A 17,418-nucleotide genomic window follows, 5' to 3' on the forward strand; every position below is an offset into this window, starting at 1 on the left:
GGCAAAAAATCTGTCCTTCCTTTGGAAAATCCCCTGTGCAGAGGGAGGCAGCCTGCAGTGGCCTCTAGGAACACCTGAACTTGGGTAGCCATAGTGTCAAAAAATTAATTTACAAAATTCCAGTGTAAAATTCACCCCACTTGGTCCAGTCACAGTGCACTGTGGGAAGCTGTGGAGTCATTCCCCGTCCTTTCACCCCCACATTCCTGCCCTCTTCTCCCTGCTCACTTACCTCTGTGTGCATGGACACGCTTGCTCCTCACAGCTGGTACAGAGTTCTGAGTGAGTTCTTTAATCCAGCTGTGTGAATCCCTCCTTTCCTCGCTCTCTCTGACTGTTTGGAAACCAGGAAGCTGCAGTATCATGTGCAGGTAGCACAGCAATAAACATGTTCTCATCACAATTTACACATAAAGCGTGAGTCCCTCGAGGTAACTCATCCCCCTCCTGACAGCTTTAATAAAGGATGATGGATTGTTTCTAAATGACAGTTTAGGAAAATCAAAAATTCCCCCCTGTATTGTTTCGAGCTCTGGTGTACAAGAGCTGTTTTGTCTTCTGTGGAAGTTGTTTTTGCCTGTAAGCACTGGGGCTCTATTACTCTCCTTCAGAGTGGTGAGAAATGCTGCTGCCACAGGAATATATTCCTACTGCTCTATCCCTGCGACTTGGCAAGCCTGCAGAAGCCTGTCAGAGATGGGGAGTGGGGAAATGCCAGCAGCTGGGTGTGTTGCTGTCTCTGGGATGCTGCTCTGGGCAGTCTCCCCATGTGGGTTGTTGGAAGGGATTGGACACTGATCCACCCAGAGCTGCCTCCAAGGCAGGAATGCCAGGAGAAGGCATCTCCAAGCCCACCTGCACTGGCTCAGCTCCCAGCAGCTCATTCTGGGCCTGGGGGAGACCCAGGCCTCCAGGTACCTGGCAGTCACCTGCACTCTGTTTTCTTCCTCTCTGCTATTTTCTTTTTAAAGACCACATGTGGCAACAAATTAGTTCAGGAGGGCAGAGTCCTCTCTCTTGTTTCTTTTTGGCTTGAGGTTTATTTCTCAGTGCATGTGCTTTGTAGCTGCACTTGGCAGAGTGGAGTTTGTTCAGCTGTCCATTCCCCAGCTAATCTGGTGTCCTAAAATAAAAACAAGCAAGTGGAACCTCGGAGGATGGTTGCCACATGAAGACGTGCAGAGTGTCATGTGGTTAAAACAGCACTGCTCAAAGTCATTCACATGGTGAGAAGCCAGATGAGAAAGAAAGGCCAAAGGTCTGATTAGGCTCGGTCTGCTGGTACATTGAGGTGACAGAATGAAGCCAAAATGAGCCCAGGCAGGCAGCACCAAAATCATACCTCTCTGACACACCATGTGAAATGGAAAATGCTGAAATCAAAACCAGCATAGAGTGAGGTTAAATCAAGGCTAAAACTTGGGAGGTGAGGAGAGCTTATGGTTCTGGTACCTCTGATGGCAAAGACAGCCCATTCCTGTAGATCTTACCTGGACATTTACTTCTCCAAACAAAATCTTTGTGGTGGTGCTTCCTCCAGCTGAGGGAGCCTGGCTGAACATCAGCTGCTTTGCTTGGGACAGAACCATGCCCATCCTTTATCTTCCTGATGTCCCAGGAGGAAGAAATATCTTTGTTCCTTGCTGTCCCAGAAATCTCAGCAATATTGTTCTCACATTGGGAATAGCAAGATTTTTCTTCTGAAAACTCCTGGGTACCTGATCAATTAGGACGGATGCCTGGATATCCATGCATGAACAGCAGATGTGGGAGAGTGTGTATGTAATCTGAGGGGCTTCCTACAGGAGGAGAAGATAAAAAATACTATTCCGTTACTTATTGTAAAAAGTAGTAACTGAATTTTAGATCTGGGCTGAATCCTTGTGTTCCAGCTGTGTTTCCCAGCCCAATAATCAATGTTTTAGTGCATGTAATGAATGCCTTTCAGTCAGTAAACCCCAATAACAGCCCAAAGTCTTTACAGCCTCAGATTTGTGCCATACTTTTTTGTAGTGAGCTGGTACTTTACTTCCTGTTGGAAATTACTTGAATTAACATACCCTGTTACATTGATTGCTGGTGTATTTTATGACTGTTACACTCTTTCCCTCAGGCACAACAGGGATTTACCAGGGAGCCAATGGCCTGACAAATTCTGCAGGATTCAGTGCTGTGCATCAGGTATGGTTCAGCACCTATTGCTGGCAACCTTGTCACTTATTTTAAACCACTTGGACAATTTATAGATCACAGAGATTATTTTCGTGTTCACACATATTTAAGGAAGGTGTTGCTTTGTGTTTTGCTGAACACCATTCTGCTCTACTCCTTGGGCCTGTTTGCTGGACTTCAGGATATCCTGGTTAATTTTAAGATATGTCTCAGTCCACGCACAGAGTGCAGTCCTTGCAGGAGCAGAGTGCCCTGGCAGTCTCTGACTTGCTGCTGTAGCAGTGCCAAGAGTTTCCTTATTCTTCTGCCATCTTACAACTCTCAGCTATGTTGTGCATCCTCTCCAGAGGGGATGGCTTCTAGAGTCCTGTCATCCCTGTGCTGGCACTGTGCAGTAAGTGTGAACAATCTGAGAGAGGCCTTGGCAGCTCCTGGTGGATGTTGAGCCATCTGAGCTGTCTGTGCACTTCCCTCTTTGAGAGCACACCTGTCTGTGCGCTCTGTGCCTCAGATACCTTGGTAAATGTGTGTGTATAAATAAAACACAAGACAGATGTTTTCCAGTAGCAAAAGGCTCTTTTTGTTTGGAGCAAACAAATGAGTACACTGTCCCAGAAAAATGTGTTTTGGTTGGCCAGTAATTTCAGTTCCTTATTTGTAGGGTGATTGTTGACTTGTATTTTTAATGGCAACAGTGGGCAATTTCTTTGTTGCTGCAGTTTGGGCTTAAAACATCAGCATTACTGACAGAAGTGCATTTCATTGAAATATGGAGGTTGCCTAAACAGGGGGAAAAGTTGGGCTTTTTTCATTATTTTGTAATCTTCCGTAGGAGAAAACAATGAAATTATCTCATTTCTTTTTCAGTCTAATTGTTCTTATGACAATTTGAGTCTTTGTTCTTGAGAGCTCCCTGGTGACTGAAAGTTAATGAAATAGCTGTCACAGACAAAGATGTAAGCTGTTAAGGAGGAAAGTGCTTTTAGTCTTTCTAAAGACTATTTATTATTTAATTATATTTAATACCAGAGGCTAGTTATAATTTCTGAGGAAATAAAAGCCTTCTGCTCAAAGACAATGCCCAGAGCATGAACAGAGTTCTCTGTCTGGAAAAGCAAATTCAGTGGACAAGGACAGGAATTGCAATTAAAACAAAAAGAAACAAATTAAACCCTTTATGCTTTGATTGTTCAGAGATGCATTTTAGAATGTTTTCTAGCATCCTGCTTTTCATAATGCACCCACCAGTCATCCAAGGGTAATGGTATGGGGTTTCTCTGGGTGCCTTAAAATCAAGGCAAAGAGTTTTTTGATACCTCAACTGCCCAAGGTCACTTACACCTCATATTTTTTAGTTCATTTTTCTCTGGGTAAGCAAGATCACTCAGGCATTTATTTATTGCTGTGATAGTTGGGCAGACTGTTGTGAGCATTGCTGCAAAAAAATTGCTACTTTCTTTTAATTTTTTTAGCCTAACAGTTGATCAGAAGATGTTGCTGATCAATGGAAAATGCAACCTGTTTTGCTCCTTCCCTCACTCAGTTATTCATTCTGCTCTTGCAATTTCTTAGGTATTTTGTTGTTTGCAAAGGTTACGTGTTCCATCATGGCCCTTTTCTTAAAGCCACCCTACTTGACTCTTGCATTAAATTGTTGAACTCTGTAATATAAAATGTGTCAGCACTGATAACTGAAATCCTATCAAAAACCCCAGATTTCTGACCTCTTGTTGGTTAGTCTATCATAATAAAATAGGAGCATATTTGTGAGAAGCAGAAATGTAATTTCCTAAGTGAGTGCAATGCAATTCTTCAGAGAAATATTCCCAAGCCGTGGCTTGCTGCGTGCACAAGCAACACAGCTTTTGTGGTGGCTTACTTGTTTGTAAGACAAAACCAGATACATGCCAGTTAGACATTTCTTTCTCTCCCTCCAAGGAATATTCCTCGTATCCCAGCTTCCCTCAGAGCCAGTACTCTCAGTATTACAGCTCGTCCTACAACTCCCCGTACGTGTCTGCCAACAGCATCAGCCCCTCGGCCATCCCCACCTCCACCTACTCCCTGCAGGAGTCTTCCCACAACATCACCAGCCAGAGCACAGAATCACTCTCTGGTAGGTGCCTCTCTTGTGCTCCCAGCCTGGCAGCCTCAGCCATCTGGAGACATAAACGCTATCCTCTTCTTGTTGGGGTTTTTTATAAAATATGTATTGATAGCTCAGATTTTCTAGCACTGAGCAGTTCTTACACAGGGGTTTGGGAAGAGGTTGGAATGTTCAAGCTCTCTAAAACCATCCTGTGTTGGTTTTGTGTGTACATGAGGTTTGATCTCCTCTAAGGTAGTACAGGAAAATGAGACAATGACAATGATGTACCAACCCCAGAGCAGCACTGAGGGCTGACATGGATGGCAATGAATTCAAAACAAACTGCCATGCTCTGAAAAATTCTCAGGTTCCTCAGTGTCTGATGACTTTTTAGCCCATAACTTTGTCAAGGATTATATTCACCTCTTACAGCAACATGTAATATTGTGCATTCATAACAACATCAAGAAAAAGTCCCTCTTTAAAAAACCTACACAAACTGTGTGTTTAATATGAAAGTTCGAGATGAATTCCACTCCAAAAAAGCTTCAAAATTTGTGTCTTCTCTTTGAATGCCTAATTTTTAAAGTTTCAAAGCTTAAGTAGATTATGGACTTACTGGTGGATTATGATCCCCCAGTGTCCTGTTCAAGAGCAATCTTCAGATATCACTTCCCTGCTAGTTTTTATTGGCGTGCAATAACATTTATATAAAACACCACACAATTTGTGGATGATCACAGTACACACCCACTGAAGGTCTGCTGACTTAAAAAACAAATCTGAACATCTGTGGTTGCTCTACAAGAAAAATAAACTAGTATTGTTATTTAAAAAGGAGTGATCACAGACTGCTCTAAAAGCAGTTGGAGGATTTTCAGTTCCTTAGATCTTATCTCAGCCTTTTTGAGAAAGGATAATTTCTAAAAGGCTTCCTAGGCACAATCCCAGGTTCTCTGAAGAAGAGTATGGTTATTCTAGGAAGTTGCAGAGGCCACATCTTAGCAAGGTGTAAAGAAAAATATGTTTGAAAAGGATTTGTAATGTAAGGTGAGTGAAATCCAGACAGATCTGTGAAACTGAAGCCAATCAAAACAGATACTTTATACATAGGAAGTTTGCTTTTAACTGTGTCGTCTCAGTTATTTCTAAAATACTATCCTCTAAGAAATGGGGTAAGGCTCAACAGGTTAGTTCCGTGTTTTTAAATAAAAGTTGATGTTGAAAGTATATTTTCAATCATTTGCATTCATTAAATTTAAAAAAAAATTTGAGAAAATATTTCAGAAGTGTAATTGGTCTTGGATTCTGTTTCTACTGCCTTTCTAATTTCTGTCTTTGAAAAGAATGGGGGGGAGTAAAATTCCAAAAGTCTTTTCTTTCTAGTGAAAATTTTGATAAGGTTTTTGAAATGACATGCCCTTTTTAAAACTTATATATGCAGTTTTTGTGATTCTTGAAATTGTTTTAACAACTCTTAGGAATTAAAACTTGCTTGTCTTACACTGTTAGCTATTGGTGTGAAAAGAGTAAGATTTTCTCATGGTGTTTTCACAGTGTTTCTGTTGCTTTTCAGTAAAAGGTTTCATGCTCTAAATACAGTGATGCAATACAAAATTTAGGTTTGCAATGGAATTTCTTTCTCCTAATAGGGGAATATTCAACAACACCAGCAAAAGATGTGGAGACAGACAGACATCACAGAGGGTCAGATGGCAAGGTACGAGCCCGGTCAAAAAGAAGCAACGACCCTTCCCCTACTGCTGACAGTGAGATTGAGGTAATAACTTCAATTTGTATTCCTTTGGTACATCCAGCAAAGATGAGCAGTTGCCTCTGTTAGCAAATCTGAGAACAAAATTACTAATACAACTGGAACCTGCAGGCACAAGTAGTCAAAACAATTGCTCAATTTCTGTGTTATCAACATCTCAAACTATTCTTCATATGTACCCTTTTTTTTTTCCTTTGGGTTTTTTGTAAGTCTGATGTTTTGTTCCCCTGACTTGATAGGCAACAGGGGATTTCTGTGGTTGTTAGGAGAGCAAGCTCTTGGGATGGCAGTTCCAAAATTCCTGATGTTTCATTTTGCCTGCTTTCAAAAAACATCCAGTCAGTGCTCCAAATGGCTTGAGATCTTAAAAATCTCTAGTCCAACAGGACATATTTCCTGACTGAACCGGTTCTTGCAGTTGCTTAATATGTAACTATATTTCTTTTTTCCACCCCATCTGTCATCACAGCGTGTGTTTGTATGGGATTTGGATGAGACGATAATTATTTTTCACTCCTTACTCACGGGAACCTTTGCATCCAGATATGGGAAGGTAAAATTTAATTTTTTTAGCATTACTGCTTGTCCAGCCGAATTGCGTCGGGAACTGTGGGGGCAGCTAATGAGCCAGCTTTTCAAACAGATGCTGCCTGTTTTATTCAGACATATTTGTATAAACGTGTCCTGTGGTATTTCCTCCGAACATGTGAAAATTTAATTTACCTCCCTTTCATGTTGCAAGTAGCCCCTTGTTTTTTCCAAAGCTTGTGTTGTTCAGCTGCCACTTGCCGGGATGTTCTTCCAGTGTCTGTTGTCTGCAAGAGAGGGCATCCAGCAGCCAGACTCCATTAACTCCAGCCTGAATAAGCTAGCACTTTTTTTTGTTAGACCAGTGTTTTCTTACAAATCTCAGACGATTTTTTAAGAGAGATTTTGTGTTCCTGTGTCTGGGTTGCCATGAAGAACTGGCTGTGCTTCCCCACATTGCTGCTGAAGCTCACATTTCTAGGGGGGCTTCAGAAACTTATTTAGCTGGCCATACTTCAGTTACCCTCTTTGAAATACAGGCAATTCCATTCTTTTATATAACTGTGGCTGAGCAGCCTGAACTTAGCTGCTAAGGAGAAAACATTGGTTCTGATTTAGTACCATGTGCTTCAATTTCTTCCTGAGGCAGCTTTTTATGATAAACACCTAAGTCACTTTGAATTACAGAATGTCAAGCACTTTTGAATGGGTAGGAAAAAAGACAATATCATTACCTAATTAAAGGTGGATGACATAGTTGGCAGCTGTTTCCACACATGGCTTTGAGCACTCAGCTTCATCAGGAGACTGGAAAATAACCCAGCTTCTCTCCAGAAAGCAGAAATATGATTTGACATCATTTCATGGCTTTACCAGCTGTACTTTTATGATGGTTATAACAAGCTGAATGTGTAATTAGTAAGATAGATTTATTGTTCACTGTTAGATGTGCACAGTTGTAAAGGATATAAAATGGTGTTTGTGGTGTGGAAGTCTACTGCAGCACTTGGAATGCTGCTAACACTTCTAGCAGCACCCTCTGAAAACCAAGCACGTGTTTCCAAGCAGGGATTTACCCAGAGCCATGCTGTACAAGGTAATTGAAGTGGTGACTTTTCCCAGAGAACATAATGAACGAGGTGTGCATGTGTAAGCTCAGACCTACTGCCTACAAACACCAGAAAGAATTAGGCAGGATGAGGAAACAAACTCAGGGTGTGCAGATCTGCTCTGTGGTCGAGCTCAGCCTTGGGCAGGGGCTGCTGAATTCATGTGGAGAATTCCCTTAATGGGCTGGCTTTGTCCTAGCACAGAACCTCTGAAGCAGATGCCTTCACCTGCTGCCTCCTGCCCATGTTTAGAGGGTGTACAGTTGGAATCTGCTGTGTGGGGGCTTCTGTTGGCTGTTTCCTTTATTCTAATTCAGTGAATGATATAAACAGGAATATTTTTTTGGAAGAATCAATCACCTTCTCTATTGAGTTACAATGGGTTCCTTGAGAAACTTCTCTAGAAGGACTTTTTTCTTTGCAGTTCTTCATTTGTTTCATCAGTATTAAATTCCTTAGGACTCTCCTGTAAGGGAAATGGTTTATAATACTTATAAAACTATTATAGGCTGCTGGCTTGATCCAAAGACAACCAGAGGCTTTGGTGGGCTTTGGAACAGACCTTAAACCAAGAGGGAAATACAGCACACTCAGACAGGCTGTCCTGGGAACTGTTAAATAGTAGCACAATTCAAAACTATCAAGTACAAGTGAAGCAGCCAGAGGTTAATAGTTTCAGAATCTCTTACTTCAGTAGTGTAGGAAGTGTTAATCTCCAAGTAAATTAAGTATCAAAGCCAAAATTCTTCATAAAAGAATTCACATGCCTGTAATTAGACATGCATATGCTTATAATTAAATCTCACACATGGAGATCTTGGTTCACTCTGTCTTCCTCCAGAAAAGGTGTGAGTTTATGTGATCCTGACCATTCCCTGGCCAATATTTATCTCCCAGTATCATCCTGTCTGTTGGCCTGGTGGAGCTGCAGCTGCTCAAAGAATTAGTCTGTGAAGTTGTCCAAGCTGAAGAATAACAATTCTTTCTGGGGTGATTTTTCTTGAAAGATGGGAGGAGGAACACCAACCACAGCTTCAGAGACTTGGGTCTAAATTCCTGTGTTCCTTAGCTACTTAATCACAAATGATTGTGTCTGTTGCCCCTTCCTCGGTGATGGCAGCAACAGGCAGCTGTCCAAAATATGAGAAAAAAAAGAAAAGAAGGAGAAAGAACTCACAAAAAGTCATGTTATTAATGGTTAATGCTTCAATGCATATTTTCTGACCTGACTTCATGGGAAAATTCTGTTTGTTTTCTTTGTGGCTCTTAAACATATGGCCTCCTCAGGGCATTGAGAGTCACTCTCAGGTGTTTAGAAAATACTCTGCCCACAGCACCAACAGCACTTAAAAGGTACTGAAAGTTGAAGCATGAGTGAATAGCCCAGCCTAGGCTGCTTCTTTTTTGTCCTCTCTTCCAAACCCTTTGCTGTAGCCTGTGGATTGCAGAGTCATCAGAAATTCGGTCTTAATTTCTTTGCCATAGGGTGACAAGAAAAGGTAACTCCCCAAAAGTTCCAGAGGCAGGTAAACCTGGGTATTATGTTCAGGAGGGTTTATAAAACCTGTTCTGCAGGTTTCTGATCACTGAATGGGTGCAGAATATTTATCATTTGCCTACAGACCTCAGTAAATGTAGATCCTTGTGGCTTTTTGTGGTGTCCATGGGGCCTTTTTAATCCCTTAGGTGTGTGTGATGGAGCTGCTGCTCCACAGAGAGATGGCTGCAGGCCTGGCCATGCCAGCAAAGATTTGTCCCCAGATCATTGACTGAACATAGTGGGGGAAAACTGGCTCAAAATCCGTAACAGTGCTGCTGGGCTTTCACAGGAGTTGGGTAACAGTCAGGGGGCTTGTTTGACACAGCAAGGTGAGCACAGAAAGACTCGTTTGGTGGTAGTAATTCAGAAACAATATGAGGAGATTGCATGCGGTCCTGTGCCAAAAATAATCATGACTCTATTCCTCTTTCCCCAACTGGGATTTTTGCAAGCTTGTTCCATAACCTGTGTTGTCTAAGCTTTAAAATTTCTCAGACTGAAAGAGATTCAGAAATTTTTGTTCAAGTATTATACTGCAGTTTCATTCTCATGCTTTTCGAAGGACTGGTATCAAGGAAAAAAGGGAGCAGTGAGTGTGTTGTTTTCCCTAATTTGAGGGAGCTCTGTGAAGCCAATACCTTTTCTTAGTACTTTTTTATTGTTACAAGAATGTGTATTCGAACACATCTGTTCTGTGTTGCATCCCCACTTCTTGGGATTGAAGTGTCCAAGTGACTTGTGAGTAAAGTAAAAACTGGAGTTAAAACTCATCTTTATATGCAAGATACTCCAAAATCCTGGAATCAAATGACAAGGATTTTATTTTAGTTTGGGCTTAGAGATTTGAACACAGAGGACAGTCTAAATTCTTGAATTGTGTTGGATCTTTATCAGCACTTTGACAGTGCCTGCTGATACCTGTGAGTTTGGATCCATAAACTTCCCTGCAAGAGCCATACAATTTCTGAGATTGTTCGGTAGTTGGAATTAGCTCAAACTAAGAAAAAAACATACTGCAAAAATTTGTAAAGCATTATGTCCTGGTTTAAAATCATGCAAAGCCATGCTGTGGGTTAACCTGCAGTGGAAGGGGTGTAGCTCCCCTGTGTGACCCTGGCCCTGCAAGCTGGGGCTCTGTGGTTGCTTTACCTGGAGCAGCCACTCTGCATTCACTGAGGGTTTGTAGTCTGACTCAGAGTTGCTTGCTTGAAGCAGAGGCTGGTTTTCTGTGACAGCCACATTTTTTTAACGCTTTTGTGTTTCAGAAGTGGCAGCATGAGGTTTACTCAAGCCGTGAGCAGAGAGGTGTGGGGGAGACAGGAGGTGCCCTCAGCTTTCCAGCCTGTGCAAACATGGGCTTGGCCACCCTGATGAGAGACTTGCAGTCACCCAGGAGAGGGTCCACCAATCATAGCAGGACCTTTTGGAGAGAGTAGCAAAAGTTTCTGCTTGGCCCAATTGAGGACAGGACATAAATATGATTTTCTAGCATTGGAACAAATGTAATAGCTGCTGTATGCTGGCTGTGAACTGGACTGTCTTGTTCTCACCAAAAATGATGTTGTGGATCTAAGAAACCTTATTCCTCCAAAGTTTTTTCACTGGCTGTTACATGTTCTTATGAAAAGTTTTCCTTTGAATGAATTATAATTTCCAACTTAAAAAAAAAGTCATTGAAAAGTTCCTCCTTGGCTCTACTTGAGATCCTTGTAAAACCCGAGGTTTGATTTTTTAATTTCTTTTTTTCCCCCCCTTCCCTGGTTTCACTGAATGCTTCAAGTAGCTTGTGCTTTTCCCTGCTTTGTTCTCTCCCAGGACCCTAAAGCCAGGACCTGATTGAAACACCATGGGGATTTAATCAAATCTGCTGGTGATTCATGCTCCTAATGGCCGAGCCTGTCCTTTACTACTTTACAAACTGAGAAGGAATAAAACCCCATTTTATTGCTGGGCTGTTAAAAACTATTTGTAGAAGTTGCTAAGGTTCAAATCAAAAGGGGCCTCCCCTGAGAACTATTAGTTAATTCTGAGTGCCAGGGCATCGCTTTTTTCCCCTTCTCTCGCTTGAGATGTGGCCTTATATCATGACTGCTGTTCAAACATCTGAGAGTTTTCCATTCCTTTGACAAACATGAGCCAAAGTGCTTAAGGACATCTGTTTATTTTATTTCTTTAATGAGAAAACCTTCCAATTTCTTACTGGCTCAGCTGTGTTTATTTACATTTTGTTAGTCATATGTGTGGGGCACCTTGGGACGTTAAAACCTGCAGAGGCCTATGCTGAGGGCTGCTAGCAGCCATCCTGGGCAGAAAGGCAGAATGAGCCCTTCCTAAGGAAAACACAGCCCTTGGAACTCCATAAAATAGATTTTCAAAACAAATAGAGCCTAATTCACTCAGTAGATCATGGATTAAGTCAAGATGAATACAATTTGGAAAGGATTTTCTGAGGAAGTTGGAGATTTTTTTACCCACTGGAGGCTAAACCTTGTGTTTAATGCCTTTTTAAGTTAAATTAAAGAAGCATTCAATCACTGCAGGTAATAAAGAAGTCTGTTACTTTAGACATGCTGCTATATCAATTATTTAGCTCATTATTGGAGAGAAGGGAGTAAATAATTCCAGCCATTTGATTATTTCAAATGTGTATTTCGGGAGCAGACATCTGTGTTTATCATCTGGATGAGAAGCAGCAGCAGGAGCAGCAAAACCAGATCCCAGCAGGTTGGAGGTGGGCACAGAGATGCTCTGAGCTCCTGTGGATGTAACCTCTTGTCCTGGAGCTTAGGGGAGCAGGAGAGGTTCTGAGCAAGCTGCACATGTGGCATTTGGGACTATTAAAGGATTTATTTTTGACATAAAATAAATAGAAACAATGCTGGGTTATTAAACAAGCTCGAGGAAAGGGAACCTGCTTCCCAGTATGATTGAATTGGGACTGAAGTTTTAAGGGGAAAAGTTTGAAAAACCAGGGGGACATGACTTTTTTTTAAGAAGCTGCATGTGCAAAATATGTCATTGTGCTGAGGATTGCACTCCGTGGTGTGTTTCCACCAAGCTTTCCAGAAGTTTTGTGTTTTTCACAGGGCTATCAAGGGCTTTCATATAGAAATACAGTGACTTTCCTTTGTTGAGGGGAAGGAAATGAAGATTAATTTGGTTTAAATTCCACTCCAGTTTCTGAAATGCGTACCACATACAGTAAACAGAAATTATTTGTGGAGTTTTTTGGTCATGGACCTTTTGTATTACTAAGTAAAAATAATTCCCATTTGTCTTCAAGCATCATGGCCCAGCTTTTAACCCGTATTTAAGTACATATTCCCACAGGACTGGAATCCACTTCAGGCTTGATGTGTTCAGACCCTGGATAAATTAGTGTGGTGGTTGCTGCCTGTCCCAAGCATAATTCCTTTCCAGAGGGAGGAGAGACTTTTCACCCTCTGTGTGACCCTAAATGTGAGGATTTAGTGGCCTTTGTGCCCCTTGGTTATTGGAATAATTTCCAGCCATATGTGAAGAGACATGACAGTAAAAGGAGTTGTTCAGTAGACAGTAAGAACATTTAGAAGTGCCCCTAAAATCACAGGAAGGGTGAATATGAAAAGGAAGCTGAAGAAAAGGGATTCAGTTCTATTTGCTGTCCATCATGGCCTTCCCACAAGGTCACACTGTGTTGTCTTATGACACCAGTCATTTAAATTCAGTAAATTGTCTCATAAACCTGGATGTATCAATGTGAAAACATAAACAATGTCTTTATTTTGGTGGGAAAATGTTTGGACCCTGAAAAACTGAGAGGTTCTTTTTGAAAAGGAGTGGTCCTTTTCAAAAAAGCATGAAGTGTAGTCCCTTAAGTAAATCACTTCTCAAAATGGCTTTTGGGTCCTCAAACTATTTTCATTACTTTAAACAACTTTTCTCACAAATACTCTCACTGGGAAAGCTCTGAGGGGGTCAGTCTGCTGTAGCCTGTGTTATTAAAGAGATAAAATTGCAAGCTAAGCTACTTAGGTGTAGTTAGTAAAAGAGTGAAATGTGGGTTTTTTCCTGAAAAAGACATGAATTTACTTGAACTAGAGCTCATGCACATTCTTAATTTCCCATTATTCTGGGAAAGCCTTGTTCATGTCTCAAAGTTTGATCAAGGTATAAAATGTTACAACGAAAGGATGATTATTCTCACAGACTTTTTTTGTTCAAACATGTGGCCCTGGTATTTGTATCTTTGAATTTTTTTTATTATTTTTTTTTTATGCTAAAACCGCACTGGTCCATTTTCCAGGCGTTTCCAAGTAATTAAACCAATTAAAACTATTAAATTCTTTCTTTTGGTGACAACTTTATTATTAACAGATAACCACAAGGAGGAGATTTAACTTGGAAGGCCCTTGATTGTATACTAATCCGTCTCTCACCTCTGGCTGACACCTGTGGCAGATAAACCCTATAGAATAGGAGTCTGATGAATACTCTTAATTAATACTTTCTTCCTTGTAGAAAAGTAATTATTTGCTCATGGCATAAATAGGTATTTGGCAGGGATTTAAAAGGACTGATTAGTTTTAAATACTAGGGCTTTATTTTGGTGGGGTTTTAGAGGGAGGTGATGGTGTCTGAATCCAAGATCCACGCTCAGAACGACTTTGTCCTGACAATCCGAACGTCGAGTTAATTGTCAGGTTGCTGAAGAGAAGCAGAGTCAGACAACAAGCAGATTTGTTATCTGTCTCAGAGGAGCCAGCTTTGCCCCTTTGCTAATGGCCTGCAAGTCTGAACAGGGAGGCTGCAAGGCAGGGGCTTGGAGAGGGCTTTGGATCCAGGATTGGAGTGACTTGCACTTGAGAGATTGCCAGAGATAAGTCTGCTTCCCTCTTCCTTTCAGAATTACAGAGTGCAGGAAGGGAGAGCTGGCTGTGGACATGCAGCTTGGATTAGTTGCAGGTGTTAACAAATACATGTCTTTTTAGTGCATATTCTAGGGCAAGTAGAAGCAGTGCATGAAAAATCAATCTCTGTGTTCCAGGAGATCTGGGGGAAGGTGGTGTTAATGCAGAGCCCTTTGGGAGGGTGCTGGTGGTGCAGTTTGAGTGTGACTCAATGCCCAGGGGCTGCTGTGGAGGCAGAGCCAGCACCTCTGGCAGTGAGGGCTTCTGTGCAGCTCAGCTCCTGGAGAGGCTCTGGGGACCAGCACAGTGCACACTGCAACAATTAAAGATAATTTGGGTGTGCATGAACATTCTGCAGTCCTTTTGCTCTGCTAAAATACAGACTAGCGGGAGTTTCATGTGAAGTGAGCAGATCTGTCTTCCCAGTACTGTCATAAGAAAATATTTGCTTGCTTACATCCAGTTTTCATGGCAATTGTCCTCAATACAAACTGAAGGCTGTTCAGCAAGGTCCTTTTAGCAATCATTCTGTCTTCTTGTTTAAACAAAGGTTAAAAATGAAAACTGAAACAGAAATTAATTTTAGGCGAGGTATTACTAGCTCGGAGGACATAACTGAACTCAAATTGTAATTTTTAAAACACAATTCACTTTGAATGTAGAGAGCTAGTTCAAGGGTTAGAAACAGTGCATGCAAGTGGCCAAACTAAGAGCAGCACTGGCAAGAAATATGTGAGCTTGTGCCACTGGGATATGAAGGAAAATGTGCTCTTTGCTAAATGGATGCCTTTACAACATGTTCCACAGGCTGCTGCTGCCCATGTTTTCCTCGAGTAGGAACAGGCAGCAAAGTTCCCCAAAGGATGTGGATGTGGAGCTGGGGGCTGGCAGTGCCTCACTTGGAGTGGAAATCACCTCCCTCACAAGGGATGGCCATTGCCAGCAGTGGGCAATGCCCATCAGAAACAGCAGGGACATGTCCAAGGATGCTCTTTAGAGAAAACATTTCTGAGCAAAATGTTGAAAAAGGAGTTACTCTTTGTGTGTTTTGATCAATTGTTGTTTATAGAGCAGCAGTAGGGAGTGGGAGCTTTTTTACCTCTGGGTTCTCTCTAGGTGTGCCCTGAGGAGAAAGGGACAGCTCTGAAACTGTGACTCCTGGTCTTTAGAAGTAGGAGTGAAGGGTGTGTGGAGAAGGACTGAATAATTCAGAATGATCCCTTCCCTCCTGATGCTTGTCTCCCCCAAGCTTCCATGGGAGGAAACTGTTCAGGCTGTGCATGGAGGATCAGAAATGCTTGGTCTGCCATGTCTGAGCACCAGGGCTTTGCACTAAAAGTAATTTGTGGGGCTGTTACATTTTGACCCTGAAGGAAACTCCACCAATGGAGCATGGCAGAGATGAGGCATGTGGGGATACTCTGCGCTGCTGTAAGTTTTATTTACAGAAGGAGTTTATTGCCTGTTTTCCACCCCTGCCTCTCATTGTGCTTGTTTGTGAAAGCATGACTCGTAGATTAGCACAGGGAGGACCTCGCTCTTCTAGAGTTACTAAACAAGCACCGAGGGTTGAGTTTTTAGATTAATCTGTTTTCACTGCAAAAAGTGGTTCCTGGAGGAGATTTGATTTCAAGCTGTGGTCCTTGGGCTTCACATGCATCAGGAAGCATTGGCTGGATGTGCTGGTCAGGAACTCGTTCCCAGGACTCCTGGGCACACTTTTCCTACAGAAGGACATTAGCAGGGATCACTGGGAGCTTCACATTGCTCTGCTGAACTCGCACTGCTCCAGCATGAGCTCCACTGGCAGCACAGAGTTGTCCTTTAGTGGCACTTCAGGGTTTCTGTGCCCAGGAAGAGCACTCCTCAACATCTTCACACAAATTTCATAATTCCTTCTGAATATGTGCACACTGTATAGAGAATTTGGATATACAAATCTCATTTTGGTGCCTCTCTGTCAGCCTGATTTTCCTGTTTATTCCTGCTTGAACTGACAGCAGTAGCAGCTGTGTCTTTCCTTGGGGTGGGCACAGCCTCTGGGACTGGTGCTTCTAGATGCTACAGCAATGCAAATAAATAACTGCTGGAGGAACCCTGGCCTCGTGCCTCTAGACACCTCTGTCACACTGGGAGTGCTGGTTGGCCTTACAACTTTTATCAGCCTCTTTAGGACTTGGAATTGTGCCTTGCTGTGGAGGAAATGTCCACACTGTGGAAGCAGTGGTGCCAAATCATTTCCCCAAATGACTTCCCCTCTGGGTGGTAAAGTGCATTTTTCTGTTTTGTTTTCATTCCATCATATTCTGTATCTCAAGAGAAAGATTCATTTCCCCCCCCATCTACAGTTTGGTTTCCATATTGTTTAGTTAAAGAGGAGGTAACTTCATACACTGTGGAAATATTTCCTACTCCCCATTAGTGATTAATACCAATAAAGCCAAAATGAAATTTAGAGGATAAATGACAGATAGCAACCAATGAGATTTCCTGAAAGAGTTTTAAAGGCTAATGATCCTTGAAATGTATAAAAATAAATTGCTTCATTAAAAACCATTTTACAAAATAATTTCTTCCTAGCAGCATATTTTCTTCAAAACAGTTCCCCCGTGTAACTACACCTGGGTAGTAAAATTTGATTCAGTGCTGTTCCTATGGGGCCACAGTCAAATGCCCTGATTAGGTCTGTGTCCCTGTGCCTCATCAGGGGAGCAGGTTTGGGGCTGAAAATGAGAGACATGTTCAAGGCAAGTCTGTTGGAGTTTTTACTTTCTGCCCAGAGCCAGTGCCCTTGTTTCTGGGACAGCAACAAGCATGTTTAAACATGAGTGACAGCTTCTCTGTAATGGGCACAGGGCTTGTGAGTCACACATGGCTGAAACCACAGCCATTCTGCTCTAATTAAAGAGAACTTCACTAGGAATGTGTAATAATTAGCTTGGTGTGTAGTACACCATCCATGTCAGCAGTGTCTGCCACAAAGGTTGATTGAAATGTGCTCACCCTCCCTGCATTGTGCTCCCTGTTAGAGCTCCTCAGTCAGTTCATTACTGTGCTGTCAGTGACAGGATCCACAGAAATCTGCAGAAAATTAGAGCAGAGACTCGGTTTAACTGGGTGGGTTTCCTCTACTCTACTGAAGTCACACACCACGCTAAAGCAAGGCAGATTTATACATCAAGATGAGATCCCTGACCTAGTGAAGATGAATTAACAACGAAAAAGAAAATTCTGTTGTGGGAATGTGGGTTTTTCCGAGTTGTCTGCTGTTGTTCAGTTTGAACAGGCACAACGCTGTTGTGCTGTGACTGTTTATC

At 42.0% G+C, this 17,418-nt stretch overlaps 1 protein-coding gene across 7 annotated transcripts in view; it reads left to right on the plus strand.

Moving 5' to 3' along the window:
* The window catches only part of EYA2 (EYA transcriptional coactivator and phosphatase 2), an 89,750-nt gene that overhangs the window by 57,064 nt on the left and 15,268 nt on the right, over positions 1–17,418 (plus strand). For 6 of the 7 annotated variants that reach the window (XM_039699814.1, XM_039699815.1, XM_039699817.1 and 3 more), the window contains 4 exons: positions 2,114–2,181; positions 4,111–4,288; positions 5,914–6,041; positions 6,505–6,588. In XM_039699814.1, the coding sequence (XP_039555748.1) occupies positions 2,114–2,181; positions 4,111–4,288; positions 5,914–6,041; positions 6,505–6,588 (458 nt within the window). The remainder of the gene's footprint in view (positions 1–2,113; positions 2,182–4,110; positions 4,289–5,913; positions 6,042–6,504; positions 6,589–17,418) is intronic. The other variant, XM_039699813.1, reaches the window with a different exon arrangement.

This window comes from Passer montanus, unplaced genomic scaffold (genome assembly GCF_014805655.1).
Source record: "Passer montanus isolate IOZ18808 unplaced genomic scaffold, ASM1480565v1 scaffold139, whole genome shotgun sequence".
Taxonomy (NCBI): Eukaryota; Metazoa; Chordata; class Aves; order Passeriformes; family Passeridae; genus Passer; species Passer montanus.